General features: G+C 40.0%; 1 protein-coding gene across 18 annotated transcripts in view; it reads right to left on the bottom strand.

Moving 5' to 3' along the window:
- Window positions 1–27,965, bottom strand: part of LOC139755950 (uncharacterized) — a 1,365,710-nt gene that overhangs the window by 351,256 nt on the left and 986,489 nt on the right. The window contains exon 7 of one of the 18 annotated variants that reach the window (XM_071674752.1): window positions 203–15,234. The exons of the other annotated variants lie outside the window; for them this stretch is intronic. Within the exon in view, the coding sequence (XP_071530853.1) occupies window positions 14,896–15,234 (339 nt within the window). The 3' untranslated portion in view covers window positions 203–14,895. Of the gene's footprint in view, window positions 1–202; window positions 15,235–27,965 lie in introns of those variants that run through there. 18 annotated transcript variants of the gene reach the window in all.

Genomic DNA, 27,965 nt, shown 5'->3' with positions numbered 1-27,965 from the left:
CCATCCTCCTGCGCACAACTCTATCCATAGCCCACGCCTTGCAACCATACAACATTGTCGGAACCACTATTCCTTCAAACATACCCATTTTTGCTTTCCGAGATAATGTTCTCGACTTCCACACATTCTTCAAGGCCCCCAGAATTTTCGCCCCCTCCCCCACCCTATGATCCACTTCCGCTTCCATGGTTCCATCCGCTGCCAGATCCACTCCCAGATATCTAAAACACTTCACTTCCTCCAGTTTTTTTCCATTCAAACTCACCTCCCAATTGACTTGACCCTCAACCCTACTGTACCTAATAACCTTGCTCTTATTCACATTTACTCTTAACTTTCTTCTTCCACACACTTATATATATAAGCTGTGGATGGTCGGCTTTGGTTCTGGTGTATGATACATGACAGTAAGAGCGTGGAGTCCACTGTGGAAGTGTGCAAAAGAGACCGTTGCCCGTCTGTTACTGAAGCTATCTCGCTCAGTCATATATATACATATATATGGCTCCTGGATAAATTTTACCCCTGTTTATTTATGAAATGAGATTTTCTGACACAATTTCAAAGCTATATTCTGGGTTGGGACATGGTTAGAGAGTATAATTGGTGTAGAATGCCTTCAGCTTCCTTCCTGGCATGAAATAGGGAGGTAGAACATAGTTTGTATATATATGTTGAAGCCATAGCCAAAATTTCCCTAAGTATATATAATATTGTTTCATTCCATATATTAATCATGAAGTATATATACATATTATAGAGATTATAACAGAATTCAAAATAATGCTCATTCCATCGATATTTAGGAAAAAAAAAAAAAGGATAGAACAAGCTTTGTAACAACACTGTTCACATACTACTGATGTTACAAAAGTTTTCTGTGGACTTCAGATTGCTACATTCACCGTTATACTGCTAAATTCTCATTGTTTTTATATAACTTGGAAAAAAGGGGGGGTTGTACAAGGGTGGACAGATAATTCTATTAAGAGGTTAGTTTATAAATGACAATCGTAATAGAACAAAAATGATAAAAATCAGACTATAACTATAAAGTTATATGCATCTAAAGGTACAATAATACGTTTACAAGAAAACAAGGTTTTATGTTTGCACTTTGCTAGAACTATGTTTTCTTTCACCATGAGATCAGCACATCAAAAATAAAGAAAGCAAAGAATCCCAAAAAACTATCAACCAGTAGCATTAACACTGCACTTTAGTAAAATCTTCAAGAGTCTTAAGAGGCAAAATGACTGAATTTATGCAACTAAACAATCTAAATAACCCAGGACAACTTGGTTTCAAGGTGGAAAGATCTTGCCTCTCTCAGTTGTTTGATCATTATGACAGGACTATTGAATTTGCTACAGCATTTGACAAATGTGACCGTGGCATCACTGTATATAAAATGCAAAAGATGGGAATACCTGTAAAATTAGGATATGGATATACAACTTTTTAACTAAAAGATCACATGCAGTTGCCGACCATGCCACCTCCAGTGCTTCCGTGATAAAAAGCTGTTCCCAACGAACTGTACTAGCATCCCTCCTGTTCCTCATTCTTATAAATGACTGACGCAAGCATGAGCTGCAGTTTCATATCCTTTGAAGATAATATGAGAATAAGTATAAGAATCACAACAAAAGAGGATGTTGAAAGGCTACACAGCAACATAAATACAGTCTCTCACTGGAAAACTGAGAACAACATGCTTTTCAATGATGCTTCTGGTATGGGGAAAAGTAAAGAAATCAAAAACAATAAGAAAACTGGTGAGGTAAAGATGCTATCATAAATCAGTCAAATAAACTGAAATGCCTCGTCTAACAACCTAATCTTTATCAAACACAACAAAACAATAGAAGGATGGTGGGATAGATTCTCAGGACTTTCATGAGAAGAAAAACCAATGATGATATCACACAAAGCATTAAATCTTTCACAGACTGAAATTGGCTGTGTTATAAGATCACTCGACACGGCAGGTGAAACTACAGAATTAAAATGTCTAAGAGAGCTTTCACATGGCCATATTAATGTGGTAAAAGAACCAAATTACTAGAAATGGCAGAAATTTCTGTGGCTATACTCCCTGGAGCACAGACAGGAGAGATATATCATCATCTATTCTGAGAAAATCCTTAAAAGTATGGTTCCCAACCAACATGCAGGAAAAATATCATACTGGCACAACTAGTATGGACAGCTGTAAAATACTACCTATAAAATCCAAAGGTAAGACATGCAAAAAAGAGAGAACACCTAAAATATCTGGGGCCCAAGGCTCTTCAAAGTCTTGTCTGCTATCGTCAAAAACACCATGCAATGCGCAACATAATATAAAGACAAACACTAAAGGCGGACAGACATGTGTTTGTGGCACTCCTGAGCTACCAAACGTCAATGTGATCGTGCTGCCCCCCAATATTTGCATTACATTTGATTGGACCTCTGACTTTGCACAAGAATATCAAATTCCAAGGAATATTATAAGGAGAGATTTAGATAACTTTACAGTAAAGTGAATAACAACTCAGTGATAATGCTTCCTGTACTGCCTATAGTCACAAAGTCAAAGATGTGATCAAGTAACATAAACACCACTATGACATTAAAATACACCACCACTCATCCCCATTAACTGGAGGGTAATGGCTATCCCGTTACCAGTGTTTGTGAGACGTCAAAATCGTTAAATGTATTTCTTGCCAGAGGTAAGTGCAGGTATTAGCATGGGAAAGCAGTTGAAACATTAATTACCAAGAGAAATGGATGCAGACCAGTAACTGAAATTAAACTATTGAAACATTTCAAGTTCCAAAGAATTAATACAACCTACCAACCCTGTTGCTATCAAATGTCAATTCCCTCCCCAACAAAATGGAGGACTAGCATCACCACTAGATCAAGTTCACAGCCTGGTCATAGCAATAGCAAAAGCCTGGCAGATTACTCCTGAAATTGATATCCTGAGTGACTACAAACTCTTCTACCACCTTCTTATATCAAAGCATGAGGAAGCTGACAGTAAATGTGCCTGAGGGTCTGGAGGTGTTATCTCAGATGGTTCACATCCTCATGCATGGTCAAAACACTCTTGACCTGATTCTTACTGACATGGCTGGCAATTACCTATCACCCAAACCTTTCCTCTCTCAGACACAGTACTCATTTATCAGTGTTGTGATCCTCTGCCCCTAACCATCTCCTAACACAAGTGAGCAGACACCAAAACTTATTGGCCATTTACTGACTCAGCAAAAAGGATTTTCGGTTGGTGGGTAACAAAACATTACTGGAATGAGATGACCAGTAAGAATGAGAACATCATGTGGGAGAAGAATCATGAAACCTGTAGCCAGGCCTACAACACTTTTTACAAACAGCTGACACTTCCTGAATCACTCACCACATTAAGAAGCCTATGCAACAATGAAATCATCCATTCAGCAGCAGCACTAATGACCTCGACAAGCAAATCTGCAACAAAGTGCAAAGTGAAATACAAACAACAAGGACAACCTATTATCCAAACAAGGAACAGGCCAAAAAAGCAGGCCAAAATTGGTCAGCGGTTTGAGAGAAAAAAAACTAACTGGCTGTGACCAGTGACAGCTCTCCCCTTTCCCTTGTGTAGACCAGCTTAGCAATGACGAGGCTGCACACCATAATAACAACCACTGTGCCAATCTTTGCCAAGAAGTACCACAACTCGACAACAGCTCTCTCCCAGCGCACCTACTAATCCCATCCCCCTCAAACACAGCAAATGAATTTCAAGTATCTAAGTGTTTTCAGAGCCTTGAAACAACACTCTACTACACCAACAGGTCTTCCAATGAAACTGTACAAGGAATTCTCCAATGAATCAGCTACACCACTAACTGCTGTAATTAATGCTACACGCCAAAAAAATCTAAATGCCCCACAGCTTAGAAGATAATGTATGTCACTCCTCTACCCAAATCCTCCAACCCCTGTTGCAATTACTCCAAATCCCAGTCTCACTTGTGAAAGTTCTGTCACTGACTGAGCCTGTGCTGACATTACTAATTCAGTAAAACCTCAGCAGTTTAACATGAAGTCTTTCTCTACCAATCATCGTCTTGTCAGCCTCCTAGACTTCATTTACTGCAATTTGGAGAAACACAAGACCTTGGTGGCACTCACCTTCATAGATCTAAATAAAGCTTTTAACTTGGTAAGCTATAACATCATCATGAAGAAAGCCATTGACCTGGGATTAAACGGGTGTCTCACCTCATGCTGGCAGATTTCCCGACCAGGTAATACCAGACCATCCGCTGTAGGGGAGATACATCGAAGTCACTACCCTCAAAATGTGGTGTACCACTGGGCACTGAGATGGGGCCGCTCTGCTTCTTCATCCATATCAATGAAGCTTTTAAGGACTCAAACCACAACTGGAAGTAAGTAAATGACTCCACCTTTTGCATCACTAACAACTCTCCTGCCTTCAGTACCCTTCAGCACATCAACAACCTTCATGAGTAGACTACAGCCATCGACGTCAACCTGAATCACACCATGACTGCAATGCATCACATTCACCAAGGTTCCGACAATATCCTGCTCCCTTACATCACACTAGGCCCTGACATTCTCCAGGAAGTCAGAGATTTCAAACTTTGTGGTGTCACTATTGAAGATGGTTTAAACTGGAAGAGTCATGTAAGCACTATCATCAAATCTTCCTCATACCTTCTCTACATTCTCCACCAACTGAAATCACTAGGTGTCTCAACAGTTGAGCTCAGGAATATCTGTATCATCTTCATTCTACCTAAGATCATGTATGCCTCCCCAGGTTGGTCCTCCTCACTAACAGATAAACTGAGGGACCAACTAGAAAGAGAGCAGAAAAGGGCATGCAGAATCATCCACTAATTACCAAGAGGCCTTCATGTCACTGAACCTGTCCACCCTCTCCAACCAACACTAGCAGCTCACACAGCAGTTTGGCAATACACTGCTCAAACCCCCCATCACAAATACCTCCTCTTCCTTGATGCCACTCTATCATAGACTGTCTTTGTCGCCACAACCAAATGCTCCAATCACAGCTCATAAAGACATATATATGAACAGTCCTATACCTACCACTGTGACCTTCAAAAACAGTTTATGAAGATACATAGCCATAAAAATAAACAGCTCAGTTTTCATCGCTTAAACGTTCTGTCAAGTTCATAATGTATAAACCATATCATTTACTCTGCAAACACCCCTGCATACCTGCCACCCTGGCTATTCAATTGTACCTCATCCATATGCTGATCTAGTGTGGAAATATCCAGCTCACCCTAACCTTAAGCTCTTGCAGTATTAGTTATTTAATAACTATCATAACCTCCCAGTTCTGTGATATCTGTAATACCTCAACAAAGTATCATGTCTAAATCCAATAAACCGTTATCTATGTATCTATTTATTTCTTTTATGACAGAGAAATCTAAGAGAGCCCTTGACAAGTATCTACAAGGTGTACCAAACCAACTAGGCTATAGGGGGTATGTAGGCCTGTGGGCTGTAGCATCCAACAGCTTGCTCAACCAATGATTCAACTCAGCCTAAGCACAGCCCAGGCTGTGAGAGGAGAAGATGCCTGAAGACTTTACCAGGTATGTATAAACAACGTAGAATACTCTGAGATATGAGGTTCCTTCTACAGCTTTGGAGCCTTATCATATGTTATACATTATAATCATGCCCCTCCCCATTAAAAAAATAATCCACAGTTTTGGCAATGAATGCAGCAAATAATACACAAACATTTTCCCCAGGTGGCTAATTTTTTGGCCATCTCAAGATGCTAAATGCCCTTTAACCCTCTTAGGATGGCTTAATTCTAAAAGTCATCTCCAACTGTATCACATTGGCCTATAGATCTTAGTGCATCAGAGGTCTTTAAATCTTTATGTACCATTACCATTTATGCTGAATGTGTAACCAGTGACTCCAACACATGATCCTTTAACTTAACTCACCATGCTTAGGGATTCATTGTATCAAAGTGTACTAAGAACCACTCTGATACAGAGTAGCAGCATCCCCTCCTGCCTTTACAGGATTATAGCTTCTATTGGCAGCAGTTTGCACTTCAGTTCTGTCTTGTTTCTTATAAGTTGCCACTGATTTGTGTATGATCATACTTGCCTGCTAAACAAGCTGCATCATTCTACATTACATTGTGATTTGTTATTCTCAGCTACTCTGGCTATACCCAAAGTGGATACGTGTCAGCAAGTTGCTATGGTAATGTTAGCTCCAATGGTGAGCACCTCAGATAGCGCTGCTCTGCAGGTCACCTACACCCACTGATACCAAACTGGGTCCCTCCTTCAAAAGGGGATGCTCTTCTATTGAGAAAGATGATCCTGCATGAGCTTGGAAGAGTCTATAACAAAATGGATGTAACATGTTACAAAAGGTGACCAAGTGACTTACTATCAATAATATTACTAGAAACCCTTTGGGCCCTTAAATGTAGGTGGGCTATCCAACCACACTATACAGACTGATACAAGTTACAGTTCCCTAACTTCTGCAGCCCAGCGATCAGAGGACTAGGATTGTTGATTTATCAATGGAACAAAAAAATCTAGATTACAAACTTTCAACCTTCTCCTGAATCAGCATAAGATTACCTGGGATATGAAGCTGGTGCTGTTCCACAAGCCATATTGTCAAATGTTCCTCCATCTCAGTAATGACACTGCTTCACTATCAAGTAATTATGGTAAACTGCACAAAAATTCATATCTCTAGCTTGAGGACTGTCCTAATCATAAAATTGTTAAGGCCCAACGAAGGCCCAATTTACAGTGGAGTTTCACCTTGCTCTGACCACTTTATTATGCCAAATTTCACTGATTGGTTTTGGCTTCAATGCTTTCTAAGTGTACCAGCATCAGTTGCACCTCTCTTGTGTTACTCAGCCAAAATGAGGGTTACCTAAGGGAAAAAAAATAAAGAAGAAATGCCTGTCAACAAAGGAAACAACTGATTCCTAGCTGGGGAAGAAACAATGTTCCTTTGGGGAAAGCTGTGTTCCTTGCAAGAGGCAAGGGTAGCATGCACCATTCTGCAGACAGCAAGAGCATATGATGATTTATATGTAAGTGAAGTGGTTATGGGAGTACTGACAAAATATGGCCAATGTTCATCCTTGAAAGCTTACTGAAAACTACCATAATGTTATAGAACAATGTTTATTTGATTTACTAATGCAGAACTATAGATTAAGAAAACAACATGCCTGTAGACAGGGGAGGCATTCTTTTTAAAAAAGCAATGCTCCTATGGAGGTAGCAAAGGTGGAGCACACTACTCTGCGGACAACAAGTTCCACCAAAATACAACTGTATTTAAGCTTCTGAACAATACCTGTACAATGTATTTGTTCTAACATAAGTCAAAGCATGATGAAATTGGCATTCCAAAAGTGTACACAATAAAAATTTTGATGTTTTGGTTGATGAACTCGTACCAATGGGACCACCAGCAGAAAAGAAAGACTTTGTATTTTTACCATAACAAAAGTAAGATAGGAGCACTGTTTCACTCATCAGTAATAAAGAGAGTAAAACGTATGCAATCAAGCTGAGAGAAAGGTGAGTCTTTCTAGGTGAAGGGTGAAGGTAGATCTACAGCAAATGAGGCCATGGCTTTTCAACCATGGCTATTCAATCTGTTTTTGGATGGGGTGGTGAGAGAAGTGAATGCAAGAGTTTTGGGGCGATGGGTAGGTCTACAGTCTGGCAGAAGCAGAGGTGCTTGGTAGGCAAGACAGTTACTGTTTGCTGATGATTTGGCACTGGTGGCAGATTCAAGTGAGAAACTGGGTAAATTGGTTTCTGAGTTTGGGTGTGAGTGAAAGGAGAAAATTGTGAGTAAATATGAATAAAAGGAAAGTTACCGTACTAGGTTTGGCATTGGAAAGAAACATGTGAGTTGGGAAGAAAATCTGAATGAAGAAACTTCAGAGGAAGTGAAATGACTTAGATACCTGGCAGTGGATATGGCAGCAAATGGAAATTTGGGATGTAAGTGAGTCACAGAATGGGTAAGGGGGTGAAGGTCCTGAGAGCACTGAGGAATACGTCACAGAAAAATTAGAAGGTGGTAATGGGCATGTTTGAACATACTGAAGTACTGACAGTGTTGTATGAATGCAAAGTTTAGGCTACAGAAGAGAGTGAATGTGCTGGAAATTAAATACCTAAGGACAATGTATGGTGTGAAGAGGGTTGATCGAGTAAGAAATGACAGGGTAAGATGAATGTTGTCAAGAAAGCTGTAGGGGGTGTGATGAATGGTTTGGAAATATGGAGAGAATGAGTGAGGAGAGGCTAACAAAGAGGATATATGCATCAGAAGCTGGGAAACATGGAGAAGAGGAGACCAAACTGGAGATGGATGGATGAAGTGGAAAGGGTTTTGAGCACTCAGGGTCCAAACATGGAGGAAGATGTAAGGCATGCATGCAACAGAGCGAACCAAGGTGTACAGGGGGAAACATGCTGTCAATGGACTGAACAAGGGCATATGATGTGTCAGGGAAAATATGGAAAGGTCTATGGTGCCTGGTTGTGGATAAGGGGTTGTGCTTTCAGTGCATTGCACACAATGGCAAGAGAATAGATGTGAGCAATTTCAGGCCATTTCTTCATCTGTTCCTAGTGTTTCCTTGCTAATGCAGGAAATGGGAAATATGAATGAGAAAATAAAAAAAAAAATAAAAAAAACTATTTCATTAAAAAAATGTAATCACTGAGGAGATACATAATGCCTTACACTGAGGCAATGGGTAAACCAACTAAAAAAGATTAGGAAACACTAGTCTAATATCTTACTGAACAATATTTCTAGGGGTCTGCTAATAGTTTCCACATATTCTTTCAGCACGTACATAAAGACTTCATGAGGACCATGGTCCTTGTATGGGTACAGTTATTTTATTAGCCTGATCATGTCATTTCTATCAGTTTCCATATCAAGACTTATATCCCCTTCTTGTGGTCTGCAACTGTCTTTATACAATCTTTTTGCACTTGTGACTATATTTTCTGTTTCACCTTACAGTTGCTTAACCCTTTGGACAAATTAGACTTAAGTTCATTCATGAGGTCTGTCTCCACAGTTCCCACAATGCAAGAGTATCAATCATGTAAATGGTCTCTAAATTCCAATTCCTTTCCATCAATACTAGGTCATCTGCATATGTATACAGAGCAGTCAACCTAAGGCACTTGCTACTAGTTAATTCTGGCCTCCTTGGGCTAGAGGTGGGACTGTTGTTCTCCTCCTGAATTGATCTGGCTCCTGTTTCTTGCCTTTTACCAGTTCTCTTTAGCCCTCTCTCTTCCCTCAGTCTGTCATTCTTGAGAAACCCTCTTTATTTTCTGATTCACCATGCAGATGTGTACCTCTGGACAGATTTGGTTAGATTTACATTCACTCATGAGGTTTGTCTCCACAGTTCCCATATTGTATCTATATCTACCTGTCTATATCTCTTGAGGCCTATTCCCTCTGAGAACTTCCATCAAGGGGTGGCCACAGCAAAATTTTCTTCACCATTTCTCTCCCTCCAGTATTCCTCCATCATCTATTTGCCCATGTCACAGGTGGCCTTCCACTCACATCAAACCCTTTAATTGTACTATCATACACTCTCCTTGTAAACTCCCACTCTTGCATTATTTCCACATGCCCAAACCACATCAAAGTATTACATTTCACCTATTCTACCATTCCACAATTCATTCCTTTTGCATTCCTTGCCATACTACGTCTCCAATGCCTTTCCATCAACTACTAGGTCATCTGCATATGTATACAAAACTCTCAACCTAAGGCACTTGCTACTAGTTAATTCTGGCCTTCTTGGGTGAAGTGGGAATGTTGTTCCTCCTTCCTAATTGATCTGATTCCTCGTTTCTTGCCTTTTGCCAGTTCTTTTTGGCTGTCTCTCCTCCCTGAGTCTCTTGAGACCCTTGACAAAGTCCCTTTTGAATTTCATTTTGGTAAGTTTCTCTGCCCACTTAAGTACCTGTGGATACACATCTCCATATCTAATTTACCTTGAGTGGCCTTAACCTGGTGATGTGTCTGTACTTCCTCATTCTTCTAAGTTCTTTTATTTCTCTGCTTACAGTCTAGTAACTGTTTCTTGGCCTTCTTTCACCATTTTTAACCTTTATTACTCTGCACACACTAGGGTAGAATAACACCAAACACTTATTGGATCAGTTAGAATCTGTCTAGGTCCCTTATCATTATTTCCTGCACTCATGATCTTGGCATCATCCATGAACAAGTTTGGGTATGAGTCCAATCCTTTTTACAACTCATTTACAAAGACAAAGACCCCTTCCCATTTTTAGAATGCTCTTGTGACTTGTGTGTTTTGTTCCCTTACCCTAGGGGAATTTTTTATCAAATGAAAGAGTCTCTCCCTTGTTCCTGCTTGAAAATCCAACTTCTTCAGCAAAGCCCTATGCAGTACAGTGTTAAATGCCACCTAGCAGCCCCCGAACAGTCTAAACATTCACTTCTCTAGTCTACAATGGGGCTCACCCCATCGAAAAAGTCTAAGAAATTTGTTAGACAAGACCTGCCTTTCCATGAATCCATGTACCCCCATACTTGAGTAGTTTCTCCTTTGCAAACAGTCATCCATCTGCTTTCTAATCAGTTTTTCCAGTGTTTTCCAGACCACAGTAGTTAAAGGAAATGGTCTACAGCTCATTGCAATGTCTCAACCTTTCTTTCCAATCCCTTGGCACTACTCCTTACTTTATAAACATACAGAAGAATTGGAGAAGCCTGTCACGTGTACCTACAAATTTCTTTAGCATGTATGAAGAAATTTCATCAAGGCCATTTACCTCACACAGGCCTAAACTTCTTAATAGCCTGGTCATGTCTCTTTTAGTAATTTCAATGCTTTGTATGACCTCTTACCTATTCCATTTCACTAGTGTTGGAGCTGTTGTGTCCTTAACTGTGTAAGCACTCCAAGGTTATTACTTGACTTCTCATGTATTTCTGTATCTTCTTCAATAACTTTTCCCTTTGAATCTCTTCACCTGATCAACTGTTTTCTGATAAACCATCTACTCATGGTAAATTTTTGTAAAAGTTTTGAGTTATTTTTTGCCTAGCCAATTAAAGTCGTTTCAATGTCTCTCTAGTCCACCCTCCCTACCTTTACAGTACTCATTTCTTGCCCTCTTTTATCTTTCAAAAGCTGTCTGGCTACTGTGATTCTTGTATCGCCATCAGAGTACATCTCACAGCTCTTCTGCATTTTTAAATCTTATACATATATCCATATCTCTCTCCTTATCAAAATTTCCTCCCCATTAGCAGCTAACAGTATCCATGCTATGACCTCCCCTTCACAGGGTTTACAGAACTTTCTATAGTACTGGTCTAAACTATGCTTTTGGAAATTCAAAGTCGAGGTCCAGAGAGAAATTGTTTAAATTTGCACAGTTATAATTATACTTCATTTCCTCTTTTAATCCTGTTTTTACTCTGATACTCTCTGTTTTATTTTCAACACATCAAAAACTAGCACTAAATGCCAATTCTTTTTTTCATCATATTTGATGTTTTCTACTTTCATGTTATTAAGTATGAAGATAAGGTCTGGAAGTAATGGTGTACGAGTTCCTCTGAGAAAAGCTGGCACATAAAATTCCCCAAATACATTCTAAGATCTCCAGTTTCCACAACCATCTACCTCTATGCGAATCTAAATTCTCCCGGTCTATTTCCTTTAAGCACAAATCCCCCATTATGAGGCCTTTAGCACCCTTGAGGGTGAGCGTTCTACTGCTTCCTTCACTATTTTATTGTAGTCAAAGCTCAAAAATCGAATTTCAAAAAAGACCATACAGCTTAAGAATCATTGCAGTTTCAGACCTAAAGCATATTACTCTTGCTACGATTCAAAATGTTGTAGTATCACAAAAATCAGACAAGGGTATTTCAAACTTGCTGAACAAACATATAATTTTCAAGACTTTGCATACTACTTGGTTTGCAAGATGGTAATAATCTTGAGATCATATTATTGTTCTAGATCACTGTCATTTCTTAGAGATTTGTACATCAACATTACCACTACAGAGCTTGTGTGTGTGCGTGTGTGTGTGTGTGTGTGTGTGTGTGTGTGTGTGTGTGTATATGTGTGGTGTGGCGTGGCATGGCGTGGCGTGGCATGGCAGTGGGCGTGGAATGGCATGGGTGTGGTGTGTACGGGCATGGTGTGTGTGGGTGTGGGTGTGGGTGTGTGTGTGGTGTGTGTGTGAGTGGTGTGATGTCTGTGTGTGAGTGGTGTGTGTGTGTGTGTGTGAGGTGTGTGTGTGTGTGTGTGTGTGCGTGTGTGTGCATATGCGTGCGCGCGCGCGCGTGTGTGAGAGTTATAGAACTACTGGAATGCTAGAGGGTGGGAAACAGTACAGTACACTACACAGTAAGTGAAAATATAAACATCTAATATGATTTTTGGTACAATCATACACAAGATTAGTTATTTTCCATGAATATAAGGAAATGAAAAGCTGGACTTTGCTGTTCATTATCTTATTCCTGAGAAATATAAGAAAACTTTTCCTAGAACATACACTAAGTAAAAAGGTGTAACTTGATATCTATTGTCATATTCCTCACACAATGTTTATGGAGAACAATTATGCACTATGCTTATGATGTCAGAATAACTAAAACTTTAACACTGGTGAATCTAAAACCTAAACATTAAACAACATTTGTTAAGAAGTCCATACGAAACTTTGAAAAAACCTTTTTTTACAAGACTGGTATGAACTCGAAAACCTGTTGTATGATGGTGTAATGGAAGACAAGGTATATACTGCATCTTTAGTCAGTAGTATCTGTTACTTAGAAAATCCACAATATCCACTATATTCAAAGTTCAGAACCATGATCAGTATCTAAATATAACAAATGTACTCAAAATGAGGCAAAACACAATGACTCAGACATCTATAATTTCAATGGAAAAGATGGGATTTCTGATGGATATCTCACTTGCAGACATGATGAATGCTTAAAGTTATACAGGATGAGGCTGGGCTAATTTTATAACTTTTTTTCTTTTTTTTTTTTTTTGCTGCTGTCTCCCGCGTTTGCGAGGTAGCGCAAGGAAACAGACGAAAGAAATGGCCCAACCCACCCCCGTACACATGTATATACATACGTCCACACACGCAAATATACATACCTACACAGCTTTCCATGGTTTACCCCAGACGCTTCACATGCCCTGATTCAATCCACTGACATCACGTCAACCCCGGTATACCACATCGATTCAATTCACTCTATTCCTTGCCCTCCTTTCACCCTCCTGCATGTTCAGGCCCCGATCACACAAAATCTTTTTCACTCCATCTTTCCACCTCCAATTTGGTCTCCCACTTCTCCTCGTTCCCTCCACCTCCGACACATATATCCTCTTGGTCAATCTTTCCTCACTCATTCTCTCCATGTGCCCAAACCATTTGAAAACACCCTCTTCTGCTCTCTCAACCCCGCTCTTTTCATTTCCACACATCTCTCTTACCCTTACGTTACTTACTCGATCAAACCACCTCACACCACACATTGTCCTCAAACATCTCATTTCCAGCACATCCATCCTCCTCCGCACAACTCTATCCATAGCCCACGCCTCGCAACCATACAACATTGTTGGAACCACTATTCCTTCAAACATACCCATTTTTGCTTTCCAAGATAATGTTCTCGACTTCCACACATTCTTCAAGGCTCCCAGAATTTTCGCCCCCTCCCCCACCCTATGATCCACTTCCACTTCCATGGTTTCATCCGCTGCCAGATCCACTCCCAGATATCTAAAACACTTTACTTCCTCCAGTTTTTCTCCATTCAAACTTACCTCCCAAATGACTTGACCCTCAACCCTACTGTACCTAATAACCTTGCTCTTATTCACATTTACTCTTAACTTTCTTCTTTCACACACTTTACCAAACTCAGTCACCAGCTTCTGCAGTTTCTCACATGAATCAGCCACCAGCGCTGTATCATCAGCAAACAACAACTGACTCACTTCCCAAGCTCTCTCATCCACAACAGACTTCATACTTGCCCCTCTTTCCAAAACTCTTGCATTCACCTCCCTAACAACCCCATCCATAAACAAATTAAACAACCATGGAGACATCACACACCCCTGCCGCAAACCTACATTCACTGAGAACCAATCACTTTCCTCTCTTCCTACATGTACACATGCCTTACATCCTCGATAAAAACTTTTCACTGCTTCTAACAACTTGCCTCCCACACCATATATTCTTAATACCTTCCACAGAGCATCTCTATCAACTCTATCATATGCCTTCTCCAGATCCATAAATGCTACATATAAATCCATTTGCTTTTCTAAGTATTTCTCACATACATTCTTCAAAGCAAACATCTGATCCACACATCCTTACCACTTCTGAAACCACACTGCTCTTCCCCAATCTGATGCTCTGTACATGCCTTCACCCTCTCAATCAATACCCTCCCATATAATTTACCAGGAATACTCAACAAACTTATACCTTATACCTTTTACAACTTATGTACATGAAAACCTCATAGGTGGTGTTGTATAGCATATACCAAGAGATGAGATGAAGATAGTTATTTTGGTTAATCAATCAATAAAAGAAATATTTGATACTTAAATCTCATACAAAAATAAATAATTAAAAATATCTACAGTTAATGGTCATTAAAACTTAAAAAAGTACCCTCTACCAAAAAATATACACTTTTCATAACTTTTGAGAAATGAAATACAACCTATGTTACAAGTCACCCAAGGTAATGATGAGTTTGCATGTGTCTTCTCAATGTACTGATCTTTATTGCACGGTACTGGCAAAAGTTACAAGCATACGGTTTTTCCCCTGTATGAGTACGAATATGGGACTTCATATTGTTTTCTTGTGTAGCTCGATAAGGACAATGAGGACATGAGTATGGTCTTTCTCCGGTATGAATACGAATGTGGTTTTTAAGGTTTGTTGTCTTCTTGGAGGTGTAAGAACAGTAGGGACATTGGTGTATCTTGCTTGAGGTAGTCACAACTTTCTTGTGTCCTGGGTTCGCTGCATTCGATCCAGTCCTCTGTTCATCTCTGTTCAGCAGCATCTGTAGAGGATGCCCTTCTTATTTATGGCCATCAATTATGCAACCAAAGATTTATTCCATAATTTAGCAGCTCCGTGCTTTATATACAGTGATGCTCATTCTAGTGCATCCTAACATCAATTGTAAGAAAGAGTACTCTCCAAATATTTCTTGCATAAAGGGGATAAATCACATAACTCAAAATTAGTTGCATAAGTATATACATAAAATATCTATTTCCATAACGCAACTCACTTTAGTTACTAAGGCTAATAAATAAGTATATAGCATAACCCAACATCACAACAACAATTATGTAAAAATAATTTTGGTGCTACAAGAACCAATCCAACTTTAAAAGCTTCATCATCTGGTTTCCCTGCAAATAATGATTACCTATGAAATGTTCAATAGCAACAGAACTCATCAAGGAGTCCTTAAACACTATTCTATCATGACAATACTAACCAACTAATAAGAAGGGGCTGTGGTTAGTTGAAGCCATCTAGTCATCTAGGATATGTTGTGTCAGAGCAGTGTGTAGATTGGTGGTGGCATGGATGGCATGGGATGTTTTGTTTTATTACATTTTTTAGTAAGTTCGGATATTTAGGATAGAAGTGCTCAAGGGTGATAGGTGAAGGATGAGTTGGATGGTTTGGAAGATCTTCCCGACTGGCCTTTTGTTGACAAGAGTCCAGATGCCAAGAATTTTGTTATGTAGCCAGGAGTGATTGAAGATATCTACAGGTGCCTGGATGCTGGATGCAAGTGAGCCAATGTGTTTGATGTGAAATTTTGATATGTTGTGAAGGCCTGTCGCAGGAGAGTTCCCTACAGTTTTAATTGCAATGCTTGTATCAGTGGGAGTGAAGGTGGGTGGTCAGTTGTTTCTGGATGGATTTTAAGTAAGTATTTCATGACTTTTCTGTTTAGGTGCAAGGTTAGCTTGTGACTTGATTTTCAAGTTATGTCTAATGAATATCTGTGTCTGTTCTTCTGGACAAAGGACATTACTGGAAAAGTTAGAAAAAAGTTCATGAAGGGCTGGATTAGTGTGGTAAATGTGGTCCTCTTTAATGTGCACCAAAGGTGGTTGCTGTGGATTTTGTGGTTCACTGTGTTGAGGAACAAGTGCTAGTCTTCTGTTTGTCTTTCACTGGTTAAGAGTGATGGTGTTACTCTGAGCTTGGATTTGTTCTCTGATTTCTATTGATAGTGAGTGGTTTTATTCAGAGGGTTTCTTTGCTTTTAGGGGTGTGTAACTTGTGGCGATAAGTTTGAGTTGTATTACTTTTTATGCTCTTGTAGTATGTGCATTTAGCTGGTTTGGCTGGAGATTTTTATGAAGTGAGAGAATACATGATCTAGGAATGGGAAATCACCTATACTGAACGTTTGAAGCTTTATCAATATGTGCTGTGTGAAGGCTGGCCAGTCTACTTTCCTGTATTTTGTGTAATTTTTTGTTAGTTGTGTGACCAAGATGGAGTGATATTTAGTTGGGCAAGTGGTTAGAGAACAGTTCATGTAACATGCTGCAGTTTTTCTTTCTGTGTAGTGCTGGTGGACAAACAGTATGACCTCTGAAATTTAAATTCCTGTAGTAGTTCAGAAACCTCTAAAATTCAGATGACTTTTGGCCTTAGAACAAGCTTCCAAAGCCTAGGAAATTCTCTAAAATTCAGAAACTTGGATTGCCTACAAGTTACAATCTACCCAGTCTGAGGAGTTTTCCATTATAACACACTATATTCATATACTGCATTCATTATTTCTTAGTTTATTTGAAGTTTTAAAGCTTTTATGTTACAATATATTGAAGACATTGCATACACCATTCCTACTTGTTTATTAAAAAAATTGTAAAATTCTGAAATTCAGAATATAATCATATTCATCCATGAATATTATATATTTTATTTCATTTTATTTATCTATTTTGCTTTGTCGCTGTCTTCTGCGTTTGCGAGGTAGCGCAAGGAAACAGACGAAAGAAATGGCCCAACCCACCCCCATACACATGTATATACATACACGTCCACACACGCAAATATACATACCTATACATCTCAATGTGCACATATATATACACACACAGACATATACATATATACACATGTACATAATTCATACTGTCTGCCTTTATTTATTCCCATCGCCACCTCGCCACACATGGAATAACATCCCCCTCCCCCCTCATGTGTGCGAGGTAGCGCTAGAAAAAGACAACAAAGGCCCCATTTGTTCACACTCAGTCTCTAGCTGTCATGTAATAATGCCCGAAAACCACAGCTCCCTTTCCACATCCAGGCCCCACACAACTTTCCATGGTTTACCCTAGACGCTTCACATGCTCTGATTGAATCCATTGACAGCATGTCGACCCCGGTATACCATATCGATCCAATTCACTCTATTCCTTGCCCGCCTTTCACCCTCCTGCATGTTCTGGCCCCGATCACTCAAAATCTTTTTCACTCCATCTCTCCACCTCCAATTTGGTCTCCCACTTCTCCATGTTCCCTTCGCCTCTGACACATATATCTTTGTCAATCTTTCCTCCTTCATTCTCTCCATATGACTAAACTATTTTAATACACTCTCTTCTGCTCTCTCAACCAAACTTTTTACTACCACACATCTCTCTTACACTTTCATTACTTACTCGATCAAACCACCTCACACCATATATTGTCCTCAAACATTTCATTTCCAACACAGGTGAGAAAGGGTAGCAAGTGGTGTGATGACGAAGTAAAGTTGCTAGTCAAAGATAGAGAGGAGGTGTATGGAAGGTACTTCCAAGAAAGGAGTGCATAGGGTTGGGAGCTGTATGAGAAAAAGCAGAAGGGGGTCAAGAAGAAGGTATGGGGATTGAAAGAGAGGGCAATAAATGATTAATCAGTAAACTTTAGGAAGGACAAGACACTTTGGATGGAGATTAATAGACAAAAACCTGCACAAATGGTAACATTGATGAAGAGGGCAAATGGCAAAATGGTAACTATAAGTGGAGGGCTATATTACTTTTTCTTGGTTGTTTTGTTATTTCTATATGATGTTCATTCATTTTGTGAAAGAGAGGAAGGCTTTTCAAAGTACTGTTAGGATATTCAATACACATTTTGGTGTTAAGAGGACCAACCTAATGAAAGAACCAAGGGAAAATAATTGTTTTTTTCTTTGACACTATGAGTCCTTGAGTGAAAAGTTATAAATGCACTGATAAATGTGTATATATTGCAGTGTAAGGAGAGAAACATCAAGTGGCTGATCTGCACACATCCTGAATAGTTGCTTCACTTATTGGAGAATCTCACTACACATGAAGAATAAGTTTTGCTGTGTTGTTACACACACACACACACACACACACACACACACACACACACACACACGCACACACTCATATAAGGAAGGTATTAAGAATATATGGTGTGGGAGGCAAGTTGTTAGAAGCAATGAAAAGTTTTTATCGAGGATGTAAGACGTGTACGTGTAGGAAGAGAGGAAAGTGATTAGCTCTCAGTGAATGTTGGTTTGCGGCAGGGGCGTGCGACGTCTCCATGGTTGTTTAATTTGTTTATGGATGGGGTTGTTAGGGAGGTGAATGCAAGAGTTTTGGAAAGAGGGGCAAGTATGCAGTCTGATGTTGATGAGAGAGCTTGGGAGTCAGTTGTTGTTTGCTGATGATACAGCGCTGGTGGGTGATTGATGTGAGAAACTGCAGAAGCTGGTGATTGAGTTTGGTAAAGTGTGTGAAAGATGAAAGTTGAGAGTAAATGTGAATAAGAGCAAGGTTATTAGGTACAGTAGGGTTGAGGGTCAAGTCAATTGGGAGGTAAGTTTGAATGGAGAAAAACTGGAGGAAGTGAAGTGTTTTAGATATCTGGGAGTGGATGGAACCATGGAAGTGGAAGTGAATCATAGGGTTGGGGGAGGGGGCGAAAATTCTGGGAGCCTTGAAGAATGTGTGGAAGTCGAGAACATTATCTCGGAAAGCAAAAATGGGTATGTTTGAAGGAATAGTGGTTCCAACAATGTTGTATGGTTGCGAGGCGTGGGCTATGGATAGAGTTGTGTGCAGGAGGGTGGATGTGCTGGAAATGAGATGTTTGAGGACAATAAGTGGTGTGAGGTGGTTTGATCGAGTAAGTAATAACAGGGTAAGAGAGATGTGTGGTAATAAAAAGAGAGTGGTTGAGAGAGCAGAAGAAGGTCTTTTGAAATGGTTTGGTCACATGGAGAGAATGATAGAGGAAAGATTGACAAAGAGGATATATATGTCAGAGGTGGAGGGAATGAGGAGAAGTGGGAGACCAAACTGGAGGTGGAAAGACGGAGTGAAAAAGATTTTGAGTGATCGGGGCCTGAACATGCAGGAGGGTGAAAGGCGTGCAAGGAATAGAGTGAATTGGAACGACGTGGTATACAGGGGTCGACGTGCTGTCAATGGATTGAATCAGGGCATGTGAAGTGTCTGGGATAAACCATGGAAAGTTCTGTGGGGCCTGGATGTGGAAAGGGAGCTGTGGTTTCGGTGCATTATCACATGACAGCTAGAGACTGAGTGTGAACAAATGGGACCTTTGTTGTCTTTTCCTAGCACTACCTCGCACACATGAGGGGGGAAGGGGTCATTATTTCATGTGTGGTAAGGTGGCGATGGGAATGAATAAAGGCAGACAGTATGAATTATGTACATGTGTATACATGTATATGTCTGTTTGTGTATATATATGTATACGTTGAGATGTATAGGTATGTATATTTGCGTGTGTGGACGTGTACGTATATACATGTGTATGTGGGTGGGTTGGGCCATTCTTTCATCTGTTTCTTTGCACTACCTCGCTAACGTGGGAGACAGCGACAAAGCAAAATAAATAAATATAAATATACACACCACTCATTTTCCGGCGCCATTCTTGGTTCCAAAGCCTTGCTGGATTAACCTTTTTGCTGGGCCAACCATGGTCACGTAATAATAATTCATCAACACACCTCTATCCCATTGATTATACATCTCCCATGTGTCCAAAGTATATCATGGACTGCTAGAAATTTAAATTAAACAAATATTAAATGTTCAAGCACCCTAAGATGGTAAGTCTGTCCTTAGATTGTTTGAGTTCAGTGGCATATCTAGGGTATAGCAGGTAAGGCAGATGCCCTGGGCGCCACTTGAAGGGGGGTGCCAATGGCATAATGGCGTCCTGGATCCACACAATGATTTGGATCTTAAAGATTTAGATTTCTTGACCATGAAAACATATCTTTGGCATCTGGAATAACATTGATATCATTATTAGTTCAAAAGTTATTCACAAAAATTGATATTTCCATAATGGTGTCCTGGATCCAGACAATGATTTGGATCACTCCCAAAATCTAATAATTAATCCTTGTGTCATTTCTGACTTTCCCTGAAAATTTAATTAAAATTTGTTCATAACTTTTGTTGAAAGTTGCTCACAGACAAACAAACAAACAAATTCCGGTAAAAATATAATTTCCTTGGTGGAGGTATTAGAAATAAAAAATATTGGTGTCATATGTTTGGACAGGGGTACAATTTCAGTGCTTGCCATAGGTGCTATTTCCCCTAGATACACCCCTGTTTGAATCCTGTGCAATCTCCTTCATCTTCTGTCATTAGTGTTTTCCTAGGTGTGCATTGCCAGATTAATGCATTCATATGCATTATACACCTGCTTAGGATGGATGTGCTCGCCAACTATGAGTTTTGCAAATTCATCCACATACTCAGAAGGTCCTTCGTGGTTTGCAGACCACTTTTCTCTGCACACTTTATTCATGGAAATTCCATAACGCTTCTTGAATCTTTGAAGCCATCCTTCACTACAGTCATGCTCATATTGTAATTTAAGTTCTTTATGGAACAACTTAGCCTGGTCCATTATGATGCTACCTGACAAGTCCACTCCATCACTCCGACACTGTCTAAACAATTCCATCATCACTCGATCATGCTCAGTGCTCTTACCATCTTTCATAGTCTTTCTAATCGTATATTGCTTCTTGAAATTGTTGTCTGCACAGAATTTCAATATTTTTTCCCTTTGCTTCTTTATATCATAAACAGTTGACGAACCAATACTGTAGATGTCACACAGCTTATGCATCAAAACACCATGGCCCATTTTTTCAACAGCTCACTTTATCTTGGATCGATATGGACAAGTGTCTACGTTTGACACCATGACTGACACTCTCATATGTCTTAGAAGCCATAGCTTGGGTTAAATAAGCTAAGAATCTCACAGAATTGCAGTATCACCACCATCGAATGCAGTGTAAAGAATGCAAATAAGCGTGCCCTACACACAACGCCATCTGTGGCTACCCAGTAAACTAGTCCGGTGGCCGCAGTAATCTCAAGTTCTCTCACGTAATTTTGTCTGGACTAAAGGAGGTGCCAAACCATCAGTTGCCGGAAAATCGGTGGTGTGCCTGTGTATATATATTATTATTATTTTTTTTTTTTGCTTTGTCGGTCTCCCGCGTTTGTGAGGTAGCGCAAGGAAACAGACGAAAGAAATGGCCCAACCCACCCCCATACACACGTATATACATACACGTCCACACACGCAAATATACATACCCATACATCTCAATGTACAAATATATATACACACACAGACACATACATATATACACATGCACACAATTCACAATGTCTGCCTTTATTCATTCCCATCGCCACCTCGCCACACATGGAATAACATCCCCCTCCCCCCTCATGTGTGTGAGGTAGCGCTAGGAAAAGACAACAAAGGCCACATTCGTTCACACTCAGTCTCTAGCTGTCATGCAATAACGCCCGAAACCACAGCTCCCTTTCCGCATCCAGGCCCCACACAACTTTCCATGGTTTACCCCAGACGCTTCACATGCCCTGATTCAATCCATTGACAGCACGTCAACCCCGGTATACCACATCGATCCAATTCACTCTGTTCCTTGCACGCCTTTCACCCTCCTGCATGTTCAGGCCCCGATCACTCAAAATCTTTTTCACTCCATCTTTCCACCTCCAATTTGGTCTCCCACTTCTCCTCGTTCCCCCCACCTCCGACACATATATCCTCTTGGTCAATCTTTCCTCACTCATTCTCTCCATGTGCCCAAACCATTTCAAAACATCCTCTTCTGCTCTCTCAACTACGCTCTTTTTATTTCCACACATCTCTCTTACCCGTACATTACTTACTCGATCAAACCACCTCACACCACATATTGTCCTCAAACATCTCATTTCCAGCACATCCACCCTCCTGCACACAACTCTATCCATAGCCTATGCCTCACAACCATACAACATTGTTGGAACCACTATTCCTTCAAACATACCCATTTTTGCTTTCCGAGATAATGTTATCGACTTCCACACATTCTTCAAGGCTCCCAGGATTTTCTCCCCCTTTTTCCCCACCCTATGATTCACTTCCGCTTCCATGGTTCCATCCACTTTCAGATCCACTCCCAAATATCTAAAACACTTCACTTCCAGGTGGAAAGATGGAGTGAAAAAGATTTTGTGTGATCGGGGCCTGAACATGCAGGAGGGTGAAAGGAGGGCAAGGAATAGAGTGAATTGGAGCGATGTGGTATACCGGGGTTGACGTGCTGTCAGTGGATTGAAGCAAGGCATGTGAAGTGTCTGGGGTAAACCATGGAAAGCTGTGTAGGTATGTATATTTGCGGGTGTGGATGTATGTATAAACATGTGTATGGGGGGGGGGCCATTTCTTTCGTCTGTTTCCTTGCGCTACCTCGCAAACGCGGGAGACAGCGACAAAGTATAATAAAAAAATAATAATAACATATATGTGTGTTTAAAAAGTAGAGCATGTAACACTAGAGAGTAGAGAGATATAGCATCCTTGCATAGAGAAATATGCTTACCATATACTGTGGCACATGGAGGAACCATCTACATGCAGAAAGAGATTTACTATGTTGGTGTATATAAATCATTTGTTTTAAAAACATAACTTTAAAGGGTAAAGCAGTAAAATCACATACAACATGTGTAAGGATTGTGATGTTCCTGCATGTACAACAATATACCCCATGTACTATATACAAAGACACTACTGGAAGTATTCATAAAATGATACAAATATGCAAATATAAGAATATCTGTATAAATAGTGGAACATATACTAAATCACTGGAAAGCAGGAAATTATAACATAAGTGCAGAGAGAAACTTGTTTCTATTGCAGCTTAAAGAGGGTTTATATCATACTGTTGGTATTCACTGCATGAATATTTCTGTAAAGTTTTATGATGCTACTATAAATGAATTATAAAAAATAACTCAAAGGTATGACAAAATTATAATAGGATTTAATTCTTCAAAAGGGCACCCTCCTTTTTTTGAGCAATTGTGGTCAATGGGTTAATAATCCCCATAAAGCCAGCCAATACTGCTATGGGAAAAACCATCTGCAGGTTCTTGTGACTCCAAATCTAGATTGAAAACTAAGATTCCATTTTAGCTTGAAGCAGCATATGGAAATTTCACTTCCACTAGCAAACAAGGATTCATCAGATGGGTACAAACTTCTTAAAAAAAGATTTCCTAACCTGGATATCTTTAACAGCCTGCTAGTACTGAGAGTCTCCAAGTTATGAACATCTGATACATGAACAACCATACTCAAGAACAAAGTAAAAAAAAAAAAAATTCCCCATCAAACACATGAGCAATCACTTGTTCTTATGAACCACAGAACTGCCATGCGTACTAAAGTAAATGATAATCCACGGTAACCGCTGATCCAATATTTTTGATGAAAACAGTTGTTGTTCGCTGATGATACAGCGCTGGTGGCGGATTCATGTGAGAAACTGCAGAAGCTGGTGACGGAGTTTGGTAAAGTGTGTGGAAGAAGAAAGTTAAGAGTAAATGTCAATAAGAGCAAGGTTATTAGGTACAGTAGGGTTGAGGGTCAAGTCAATTGGGAGGTGAGTTTGAATGGTGAGAGGCTGGAGGAAGTGAAGTGTTTTAGATATCTGGGAGTGGATCTGTCAGCGGATGGAACCATGGAAGCGGAAGTGGATCATAGGGTGGGGGAGGGGGCGAAAATTTTGGGAGCCTTGAAAAATGTGTGGAAGTCGAGAACATTATCCCGGAAAGCAAAAATGGGTATGTTTGAAGGAATAGTAGTTCCAACAATGTTGTATGGTTGCGAGGCGTGGGCTATGGATAGAGTTGTGCGTAGGAGGATGGATGTGCTGGAAATGAGATGTTTGAGGACAATGTGTGGTGTGAGGTGGTTTGATCGAGTAAGTAACGTAAGGGTAAGAGAGATGTGTGGAAATAAAAAGAGCGTGGTTGAGAGAGCAGAAGAGGGTGTTTTGAAGTGGTTTGGGCACATGGAGAGAATGAGTGAGGAAAGATTGACCAAGAGGATATATGTGTCGGAGGTGGAGGGAACGAGGAGAAGAGGGAGACCAAATTGGAGGTGGAAAGATGGAGTGAAAAGGATTTTGTGTGATCGGGGCCTGAACATGCAGGAGGGTGAAAGGAGGGCAAGGAATAGAGTGAATTGGAGCGATGTGGTATACAGGGGTTGACGTGCTGTCAGTGGATTGAATCAAGGCATGTGAAGCGTCTGGGGTAAACCATGGAAAGCTGTGTAGGTATGAATATTTGCGTGTGTGGACGTGTGTATGTACATGTGTATGGGGGGGGGGGGGTTGGGCCATTTCTTTCGTCTGTTTCCTTGCGCTACCTCGCAAACGCGGGAGACAGCGACAAAGTATAAAAAAAAAAAAAAAAAAAAAAAATCTCATACAACAGTTGACCTCAGTTATTTGATGGCCTAAGAACATGGAAGTGATAGATAAAAGCTTATTAATCAAACAAGAAGCTAAGACACAACAAAATAAATAATTTGCAACTGTAAGCAAATCATATCCATAAAATTCTGATATACAATATGTTATGTTCCCATATCCAGGATTCTTTTGGGGTGGTGGCAGGTGTCATTCAACATACACACTGCCTATTGCAGTTATAGATGAAACACACATTTGTATGACTGATATGAATGAAACAATGCCTATATCTTACCTGAATTATGCTGAAAATGCATTATTAACTACATGGGTAATTTTGGTTGGTAAAGAAAATGTTACATCTGATGGTGGTTCCTTTGATGCCAGGTCATCAACCAAAGCCTCAAAATCCTTATCAAAGATGCTTTTAGGATGTTAATTTCATCACAATATGACTTATACAAGAATAAAAAGATAAATGTTCTGAACAAAAGCTAAACTTAAGTTATACTCTGGCAAAACTCACTGTATGCAGAGCAATGAGCTTCACCTTTGCTTCCTGCCACACTGCTTCCCCCAATGGTACAGCCCCTCCTGCCAAGCAATGGGCCTGTTGTTTTCCTTTAGTACATACAATTCTCCTTTAATAAGCCAATTAAGCAATTCTTCAGTTACATTAAGGTAAAATCTATTGGTAACCTTTCAAAGATAATTGTAGGCTGGCTGTTTAATAAACTATCATAACTACTTCATTCACCACATTACTGATATATTAAGGTTCATGTTAACTTGTGCATCAGTCATCACAAACACTTGCTCACTGCAGAGGGGTACATGCCACCTCTTCCTCTAAACATACTTTGTTTCCTCTTTTAATGTTGTTGTTTCCCTTTGCTGACTGCTTTTCTTCCGAACTTTGCCCTCAGTAGTAATCCTCATCATGTCAAGGAAGTACAGGAGAGATGCAACTGATGCTAGTGCACTTAGGATGCACTGAAGCCTAACCCTGTTGGTGATGCTAGAGTCCAGCGATTCTCAAACTTTTCAAAGTCATTACCCTTTCTTCATATAGCTTCCTTCATGACAGCCCCTATTTTAACTTAGAATACTGCTGACTCGATTCTATACAAATATAAAGTACATTTCATAATTGTAATACATAAAGATGATTTTTTAAATATTCTTTGAGAATGTTCAAGGAACTAAAAAAACTACAAATTCCAAGGGTAGAGAAATCAGGAAATGAAAGTTCTGAGGGTTGATTGGATATTTCTTCAAACAAGCTGCAAAACTTTTTTGCATAGCCTTTTAATCAGTGTGATGGATGATGCTGCATATCATTAACCAGTTTCTTGATTCTTGGTTTTGTCACACACAAAGTGCATCTTAGGTCTTGTTCCATCTTCAATCTATTCAGATATTTTGTTTTGAGGTGGAAAAAGTGAGATAAAATGGCATCACAGGTATAGGTTGATGTAAATGGTAAGAGGTGGTGGAATACTAGGCCACATAAGTTTGGGTACTCAGCTGACACTGATAATCATCAAAACACAAAGGGACCATGCTTCACACTTAATTGTGGTGCCTGAATCTTACTAAAGATACAGAAGCTCTGTCTGAGCAGCATTGTCATCAGATTTAGGTGTCACTTACCCCCTTCAAATAGCAAAAAAAGGCCTCCTTGGGGACCATGGCCCCTAGTTAGGGAACCACTGTGTTTGACATAATAAAGCACTCTGAGAAAGGTGAAATTCCATTGCAGATCGGCTGTTTGTTAGGCCTTGACTGTTCTGTGCTTAGGTTGATTCTCAAAGATAAGGCATGGAAAGGGATCTGCCTTTATGCAATCACCATAATGTCAAAAAAAAGAGAAGCAGTGTCATTTATGAGACAGAAATTATTGAGTCTGTGGCTTTAGGACTAGCACTAGCATTATATCCCTGTTAAACCAAATGTTTGTGAAGAGACTTGATGGCTGAAGATTTCTTTAATTTACTGATTTTCTGCAAATTTTCAACAGAGTATTTTTTTATATTTTCTGACTTTTAAAAATTTCAACATTTGAACAGGGTCAGCAAGCAGAGGCCATTTGTAAGTTGTGGACTCCTAACGAGAATATGAAACTGCATGTGATAAATAAAGCTAAGATTCTATATGAATTAGTCCCAAGAGAAACTGCAAAGATTCTTCCTGGATAAACACTCTTCAACTTGGTATCTTCATGAAGCATTGTTGTACCAAATGGGGAATGGAACCATAAGTCTTGAGATGTCATCTTCCATTTTTTTTTTCTTTTTCTTTTTTTTCGCTGTCTCCCGCGTTTGCGAGGTAGCGCAAGGAAACAGACGAAAGAAATGGCCCCCCCCCCCCATACACATGTACATACACACGTCCACACACGCAAATATACATACCTACACAGCTTTCCATGGTTTACCCCAGACGCTTCACATGCCTTGCTTCAATCCACTGACAGCACGTCAACCCCTGTATACCACATGACTCCAATTCACTCTATTTCTTGCCCTCCTTTCACCCTCCTGCATGTTCAGGCCCCGATCACACAAAATCTTTTTCACTCCATCTTTCCACCTCCAATTTGGTCTCCCTCTTCTCCTCGTTCCCTCCACCTCCGACACATATATCCTCTTGGTCAATCTCTCCTCACTCATTCTCTCCATGTGCCCAAACCATTTCAAAACACCCTCTTCTGCTCTCTCAACCACGCTCTTTTTATTTCCACACATCTCTCTTACCCTTACGTTACTTACTCGCTCAAACCACCTCACACCACACATTGTCCTCAAACATCTCATTTCCAGCACATCCATCCTCCTGCGCACATCTCTATCCATAGCCCACGCCTCGCAACCATACAGCATTGTTGGTACCACTATTCCTCAAACATACCCATTTTTGCTTTCCGAGATAATGTT

The sequence above is a fragment of the Panulirus ornatus genome, chromosome 20, assembly GCF_036320965.1.
Source record: "Panulirus ornatus isolate Po-2019 chromosome 20, ASM3632096v1, whole genome shotgun sequence".
Lineage (NCBI taxonomy): Eukaryota > Metazoa > Arthropoda > Malacostraca > Decapoda > Palinuridae > Panulirus > Panulirus ornatus.
The sequence above is the reverse complement of the archived record's forward strand: the minus strand, read 5'-3'. Positions and strand labels throughout refer to the sequence as shown.